The sequence below is a fragment of the Battus philenor genome, unplaced genomic scaffold (genome assembly GCF_028537555.1).
Source record: "Battus philenor isolate CCGP_79_NKW_IND1 unplaced genomic scaffold, ilBatPhil1.0.hap1 SCAF_22, whole genome shotgun sequence".
NCBI classification, from domain to species: Eukaryota; Metazoa; Arthropoda; class Insecta; order Lepidoptera; family Papilionidae; genus Battus; species Battus philenor.
In genome coordinates this window covers 3,949,303-3,958,033 of record NW_027181685.1, presented here as the reverse complement: position 1 = coordinate 3,958,033, position 8,731 = coordinate 3,949,303, and the positions used below count along the sequence as shown (strand labels likewise).

The 8,731-nt window shown below is 31.5% G+C and overlaps 1 protein-coding gene across 1 annotated transcript; it reads right to left on the bottom strand.

Moving 5' to 3' along the window:
- Window positions 1-1,264: 1,264 nt before the first annotated feature.
- LOC137923729 (protein FAM114A2) lies at window positions 1,265-7,841 on the bottom strand. Its single transcript, XM_068766986.1, has 10 exons — window positions 7,572-7,841; window positions 7,131-7,358; window positions 6,479-6,649; window positions 6,115-6,337; window positions 5,292-5,543; window positions 4,765-4,890; window positions 3,981-4,122; window positions 2,775-2,963; window positions 1,788-1,911; window positions 1,265-1,441 (listed from the first exon to the last, which is right to left on the bottom strand). The coding sequence occupies exons 1-10, from the start codon at window positions 7,737-7,739 to the stop codon at window positions 1,367-1,369; spliced, it is 1,698 nt and encodes a 565-aa protein (XP_068623087.1). The 5' UTR covers window positions 7,740-7,841; the 3' UTR covers window positions 1,265-1,366.
- Window positions 7,842-8,731: the final 890 nt, after the last annotated feature.

Here is an 8,731-nt window from a genome sequence, read left to right as displayed (position 1 = left end):
AGGAAAGAGGAAATATCCGAGGGTAGAACAATATTACATAGGATTCCTTCTCGCGTTTTCTGCACTTTTGGAGGGAACCTTCTACGAAACACACGGACGCCTCCCTCTAGTACTGTGCAAAGGCACATTTTGGATAAAAAACCTACCTAAGAAATGTATGAGATTATATGAACTAAACTGTTCCGTGCACGGTTCGTGATGGAACGGTTCCGGTATTGTGCGGTGACGGAACGATCTAGTCCGCAGTCTCATACATTTCCATACAAAGAAAATGAAAACGATAGGAGTCAGCTTTCAATCCGTTTTAAGAGGCGTAATAGATGGTACCATTTTTCTTTGTTTCGAATATATTTATATTATGGTATAGCATTGTATGGCATGTTGCAGTGAGAAGGTTCCTTAAAGCTTCATAGAAGAAACTTATTGGAACAAAATAATTATTAAAATTTTAATAAAATTAAAAACAATATAAACTTTATTCACCAAATTAAATATATAATCTTATTACGTTATAGAGATTTATAGTAAAAATCAAATAACGAAATTTTTAATGACAGACAATCAACACTAGATCAATAAAACTTTTTTTATTTATTTGTACACTTCAAAATATTATGGATAAGCAACTAAAAAGATTTGCATCGTGGAATTCGTTGAGAAATTTTTATTTAGACTTGTAAATAGATAATCATATGATATTATTTATATCGGTATATGGATATGTACGGTTGGTCAGGAATGAAGTAATCTGGCCAATTGGCAAGAAGTAATAGCAGTGAACAGACCAGATAATGCTCTGAAAAAATGGCTGCCGGAGCTCTAAGAATCTAGAGCAAAAACCACGGCTAAAGGTGGACACATGAACCTTGTTAAGGTCGTCAGAAGCTTCCAAACATTTTCGTTAAAAAAAATTGTTTGTTGCAATTTTAACATCCAAAATGTAATTAAAAATAATTAAATTGTTCATATATTTTCAGAGTTAATAACTGACCAAAAACACGTATGACACCGCATGTTCAGATAATAAATCCATTGTTTATTTTTACATGGTATGAGAAATTAATATATACAGAGTAGGCTATTCTATAGTGTTACCGAAAGAGCTATGCCGCGCCTTAGATATGCGCCCGGCGAGAAGTGGGGAGTTTCGGCGGTTTTATTTTTTCGGTCCGCACAACGCACTCTTCTTCCTCGGATCCCATCTAACCGCATGCTTCTAAGTCGCGGTACAGCGGTTTTGGTCATACTATAGAGTTAGTAGTATATATCACCACATATTCACATGTGTTAAGTTTAATAGTTGGTATACCACGAGAGGTAGGTAGTGCACTCAATGCCTTCAAGTATATTAATTTCAATATAAAATTTAAACAGCACCAATTTGTATGATGGGTAATGCCAGTTGAAAAGCGTTCTGAATGTATTTCGAACTGTTTTCTGCCTGCAAACAAAAATGAAACAGGTAAGAAATAATTAAAGGTTTAATAACAGTAAGAACATTTAAGATTTTTTTCTTTATGTTAATATTGTTACAGACAATAGCGATGGCATCTTAAAACTTAACGCTGTCAGCTATGAATTGAATTCAGGTACTCTATTTAACACAACGAGCGAAGTAGGACCTTCTATATATAGCATTAAGGTCAATTGTCACTTGGCGTCAGAAGCTATATACATAATTTAAAAACATCCACTGCGTTAGGCTTAAACTTACATGCTTTTGTGTGAACACGTAATATCTAGAGAATGTTCAAATACTAATAACTTTATCGAAAATAATACTCTACCTCCAGGAATATGTTGGTGACGAGAGTATGGACTTGCTCCTTGTTCTCCACATTGAGTTTATTCAGCTCCTCAATAAACAACATGGCAAGGTCTCCAATATGCTTCGTAAGAACTATTGTCATTCTAAAATAAATAAAAAAATTATTGTTAAATACCATAAAAATTTCAAAGCATCAAAGATTACCTTATTGTAAGTGATTTTCATTTATTTAAGTTTGATTCTATTCTAAGTAGTCTATAATTACATTTAGCATCCTATATTCTTGTCCTATCTTTTCTTGTCATCACTCCGCATATGTCCTTTGTCCAGTAATTAGAGTGATTCCTTCCTCTAAGTATCATATACATTTATAAATGTATGTATATACACACACATATGTATATATATATGTATATATATATATATATATATATATATATATATATATATACTACTTTATATTTTTTTTGCCGATAGATACCCACTGCAAGACATAGTCGTCCCCGTTAAGAGTGACTGTGGTTCTGCGCAACCCGCATCTAACAACCTCCAGCCCACCTATGTCGTCGGTCCGCCTAGTGAGAGACCCACGCCTCGTCTATCGGTCTTTTCAGATAATCAATTCTTCAACTACATAGGTGACCTTGGTTTTTCTGCAAATCTCCAAACACAGCCATCATCATTGCTCTCTAGGTGACCTCGAGTTTTTTTATGAGGTAAATCGTAAGACCACAGACCACATCCTGGATCCGTAAGTCATGGCTGGCAACTCATTGGTCAAAGACTTTCGTTTTCAGATATCGCAGTATTTTGGCTTTTAAAGGAAAATATTTAGACATTAACTTCAATAAATATTTAGTGTTATTACCTAGGTAACTATTCAAAATAAAAACAACTGATATAATACCTCCCAAAATCCCTAAAATTAAGCAATCTAGAAGAATCCTAAGAAACTTACCACAATAATATATATTTTAGAAATATTTTGCATATTGAATAAACTCACTGCGTCAAGGCATCAGCTTCATCAACAGTTGACCGCCTCTGTTTAACCAACAGCATCTCCGCAGTCTTGTGGTATACCTCCACTGACAAAGCCGTTGCTTCTGCAAGACTGCTCACCGCCTTCTTGTATATTCCTCTCTCTGTTAGATTAGTGTCATTTGACAACCAGTCGAGAGTATCTGTATATTGTCTGTGAGTAATAAAATATTAAAGTGTTATTAAGAAGCATTACTTGTGGCTAGGTTTCCCACCTTAACCGACGACATAGTCAAGGTCAAAGGAAAACACTGGCAAAGCCTTTGCTCTGCATTAGGCTTTTGGTAAAAATTAGTTTATTTTTGTTGATGTTATTTTATATATTGTTTATTTTATTTAAAAACTTTAAAAACTAACTGCTCATATATAACAGGGTGAACTTTTTGAAAAGTCATGGTATGCAAAGAAAAGATGGTTATATGAATTGAAAGATTCTAGAATGATTGATGATTTAGAATATGTTTTACACATATTCTATAAACACTATGTGCATAAAATGGGTGTAGTTGATATTATTATTTTTTCTGTCAAAAAAGCCTAAATGAAAACATCAATAATCAACATCATTGCCAAGTATTCCTGTCATTTAAATATGATTTTTTGTTAATTTAAAATACAAAAGAACTATTAATTTATACTACTAATAATTTCAATCAAACCAATTAGCATATCCTCATTTTTTTTTTTGAATATGCACTTAAGGGATATTAGGTAATTTCATTGCTTGAAATGGTTCATGTTTAATTATAATATTTTAGGTTCTGTGTACTCTATTAATTTAAACACAGATCAAAATATTACATAATCATATATATAAACAATATCAATTAAAAAACAAAATTAACAAACTAAATAATCGATAAAAGACTTTCTCTCTTAATCTGGATATTAAGGAATGAAACTAAAATTATATTTTCCCATAAACATATGATGTCTAAATAGAAGTTCTTTGGTTATAGATATAAAAACTCATTCTAATCACCCTGTATAAAATGATCACTGAGAAAGTAACAATTTTTTTTTCTATTGTAATGTGAATAGCCAATAACATTTGGCAGTACAAAGTCTGCACACTTATAATATAAGCAAAATAAATGTGTCATTAAGTGTATACTGCTTTACTGTAAGACAAGAATAAAACTATGTAGTTTATAGTTAAAATAATTATTACTTGATAAGTGGTTGGTACTGCATTTTAAGCCCAATGTCTCTAGTTGAAGCCATCAATCTCTCTTGCAGAGCATCTGGTTTGGATGAGTCACCTGGAGATTCTTCTTCATCGTCATCATCTTCCTCTGGCATTTCACACAGCTCTATGGAGAGGCAAATAAAGAATAAAGAAAGATCTAGATAGGTTATTCACTAAAAATACATTAATAATTAAAAATAAATCTAATTTACTTCACATGAAGCAAAAACAATTTTTATTTTTTTTTCTTTGAGCACCCAACGTTAGTTCTATAAGCTTTGTGTAAAGTATTCCAGGCTTGGTGTAGCTTCCAGCAAAGTCACACACTTTACATATGGAGTTACATCGGTTCATGCTGCTTCAGGTGTTTGGCATAATTAGCAGATGTAACAATTTGGATTGCCAACTGGTTTAGATAGGTAAGCCATCATCTAATCTCCCCTTTAACTGTGTTAACATAACCATTTGACAACTATCCAACGAAATCCTTACACATCCCTAAAGTGTAGCATATAATTTGGATATTGTCACATATATGTATACATAAAAGTTTTTCTTAATGTTTCAACCTCTACATGATTTAAAAAACCTAATATCCTTATTTAACCGAAAAGATGATCTAAATCATAAATAAATAATATTTTTTTTGAACGTGAGCTAATTAAAATGATATTTATGCTTTTAGGAGGAGCAATGTATTGTAAGTTTTAAAAGCAAATACATGTTTATGTATAAACATATACATGTATATATATATATATATTACCTGCGACTTGTTGCAATGTTTCTTTGATATCTTGTCGCTTGTTAGGTTCGGCAGTCCGTAACTTTTCATCTATCCTCATGCTGACCTGCTTCGACAGCATCTCTAGAGCCTCTAAGTGGACTAAACCTGAAAATGAAAAAAAAATTATATAATTCTAAATAAAACATTATCATTGCTAGTAGTAGCCAATTTTTATAGTAAACTTTATCTAAAAAATTGTTACAATAAAATATAGAGACTAAAAGATATTGCTTACAAAATATCATAAAAACATTGTTTAAAAATCATTCATGGTAAGGAATCAGAAATATGTTAAATATTAGCAGTAATTAATGTTAGCTAAAACGAAAAGTTTAACCTGACATGGCAAACACATATATACTCATATTTTGTGTATTATAGCCAAGCCTCATAGATATCAAAAAGATTACTTAATATGAGTAAAATTGATTTGGTCAGTATAACAATTACAAAAAATGTTTATGAACATTTAGCTGTTCTATTAAAAATGTATTATTAATATTTACCTTCATAATCATCAAATAGAGTTTCATAATGAACCTCCTTGGCTTCCCTCTTTTGCTCTTTAATCTTATCTTCTTCATCTGCTTTAGCTTTTGCTTCTCTTAGCACTTGCGACAAGACAGGCTTTTCAGCAGAGTCTAGACCAAGCATGGCTCTTTTCTTAGCTAATCCAGGATCACCATCTTGAAGAACTTCCATAGTTTTCTTGCCTATTGTTTCTAATGTATCTAATCCACCTGCCAGCACTTTTGTTCCTGTACAAGTAAAGTTACAAATTAAAAATCATCTAATGGAGACTGTTGCCTGTTAGCAAACTACTATAATTTAAAATGATATATCTCTATCTATCAACACTAATCTCAAAAAAAAATTTTTCTTTCATTAACTAATATTAATTTTAATATTTGAAATTTAAAATATTGCATGAAATAAAAAAGGCTAATTATTAAATGTTCATTTATTGAACTGTGTCCCACACTGTACGGCACAGCTGCCATCCCCAAAAATTGCCACAATGAGCAGTCTTACCATAGCGGTCTCTGTAAACTTTACAACCTCAAAGACTGTCAGCTGCATGACCTATGTGGCCCTCACACTGCCACTTAAGATGAGCAATTATTTTACCTACATCTATAAATTTTATTCTGCGGATTGCAAGAAAATCTAATTTGTGAAATATCATTTTTAAAATTTTTAAAATTGTTTGAAAATAATTTTTTATCCTAAAGTGGTAAATAACAATCATAGGGATCAAGCTATTATTAATGTGTTCGGACAAGTGAGACAACTGATGTAATAATTAAAATAAGTTAGCATACAACTAACCAGTTGTTTCCACAAATTTAGTGACACCCGATATAAGACTGCCAAATGGAAATGGTGCTTCACTTGCATTGCTTCTAGAATCTTCAATTTCTTGTTCTGCTTCTGTATCTTTAGGTAGGCTCTCTTGTTTCTTAGGTTTATTCTCAATATCTCTGGAAGTCTTTCTTGCCAGTTCTTCAGGATCTGGGGCACCTATACCTGTTTCTAAAACTGTAGAAATGCCCTGAAAAAGAATAACTACTAGTTATTTTATCACATAAATACTTTTTGCAATATGTTTTAAGGAAAGGACTATGACACAATTGTTGGTAGCTGAAGACATATAGTTTTATATACTCATGTAGCTAATAAATGAATTAGTTACCTGTGAAACCTGGCTGGTCAGTGTTGTGATACCTGCTGTTGCTGTACTTAATATGGAATCCATACCCCAACCCCAGCCCCAACTATCACTTTTAGTAGAAGCAGCTGCCAGACGCTGTGTAACTTCCTCTATATTCTTATCAGGTTGTTGTTGACATTGACGATTTTGGTCCTGAAATAATGTAGAATAAATACTACAGACAAAGAATATATTGCTTATAAGCTAAATATCTATATGCAATAACAAATACTATTTGCATTGAAATAAATGGGAAGTGCAATGAACTATTTGGGAAGTTATTATACTTACTAATACTACAAATAATTCCATTATTTTTTTACACCATTTCTATTTGTGTTAACATGTTCAATTCAAAAGAAACGCTTTAAGTTTTTTTTTTAACTGGCTAGTAAATTACATAGGTCATTAACTTGATAAGCAACATATTTTAGACCTCATTTTGGCAGACACTCCATTGAGTTGCTAATCATATGGGTCTTTAAGTTGAGTCTTATACTTATGCATTCTCATTTAAAATGTATTGGGCTTCCTGATTCAAATGTACCCAAGTAGACCAAGACACTGGTTGATTGATGGCTATTATGTGCTCAGATATGTATAAATGTTAAATATATTATAAATGTTAATTTACCTTCATATTACTAGGTGCATCATCTCCCCAATCTTCAAAATCATCCCAGCCTGTGTCTTTTGGTTTTTCAGAAACCACTGTTTTACTCTTAACATTTATTTTGTTATCTGTAGCCTTAGTTTCAGTTGCCATTTTTGAAGAATTGGATTTACTTTCTGAGGTAACTTTAGGTGGAACTTCATCTCCTTCATCAATATCAAAATCGTCCCACCCATCTGTTGTTTCAGCCTGTAATTGAATTGAAACAACAATTAGTTTTGAAACAAATCAAATTTCAGTTCGTCTACTTGCTAAATAAATGTATTTCTCTGTATTTTATTAATATCTAAAAACACAAAATTGCTTTTGTAGCAATAAAAAAATACTTGAAACCTAAAGGCATAAACACCATTATGCTCACCACTCCAGGATGAATAATATCCTACGGTAAACAGAACTTACCAATTTTTTGGATTCAGACTTTGGTTTAATATCTTCCTTATTGTTCAGATCCGTCTCTAAATCACCACTACAGTTTGACGAAGTCAAACGCCTTTTGCCTTCTTTTTTATTGGGGCTATTTTGGCCCTCATCGGCACTTTCAAAGTCCTCACTATCGCTGGAAGGCATTGAAAAAATACCACAATGGGATTGACAATAATATTCAAAACGGTGAAACAAATTTCCGTTTACGTGTTGCAAATTTCTTATAATTTGACTATTTGTCCCACTTTGGCGTTTAAACGTCAAAATGACAGTAACGTATTACGCATTTCGTTTAGAATTATTTTACACGATGAATTTTTTGGCCATATTAATTGTTTTCATTGGTATTTTGAAAAATGATTTTGTTAAATAGTTAAGTAATAATAATTCTAATAAAATTGGCAAATACTCAATAAAAAATATATGTATATTCTGGAAAAAGAAATCCTACGCCAAACATCCATAACATCGATTTCGTTCTGTGTAACTCTAGTTTAACGTCGATTTTGTTAGGACTTCAGGATCAACAAAGTTATTATTTGCAAAAAAATTGAGATTTAGATAATGAATAGGGTTTTTAATGTGTAATTAAATTTTATAAAACAGAACGTAATAATAAAAAAGAGAGAAATGTTAGTAATAAAGAAAATCAACTTTTTGTTGACAGTAGCACCTATTCTTGGAAAATTAAAATAATAAATTTTGGCAAGTGAAATAGTTTTTTGGCAATTCTAATTTTCCGAGTAATTTTTATTAGAACTTGTCATACTTTCCAGTCAAAAAAATGCTGAAGTATAATATGAACCTTTATTAAATTATACTAATTTCGTAGAATTCATATAAAACTATACCCAAAATAAATGGTAGTATTTAAATATGTCATATTTACGTTACGTTGCAATTTAGGTACAATTAACCTTGAATTAGCATTCTCTTTTATCTATCATATACTTTTCTAGGAAATACCCCCATATCGCTATGTAACTGGTAAAGTAATTTAATCTTTAAAGATAAATCAAACATTATTTAATCATAGTAGCTTTTAATACCGGTGATACGCCACAAGCGTTCCGATTGTAAACAAACCTTTTCACACTGTTTTTTTGAGAATCGTAACCCTTATCGTAACGTTCTGA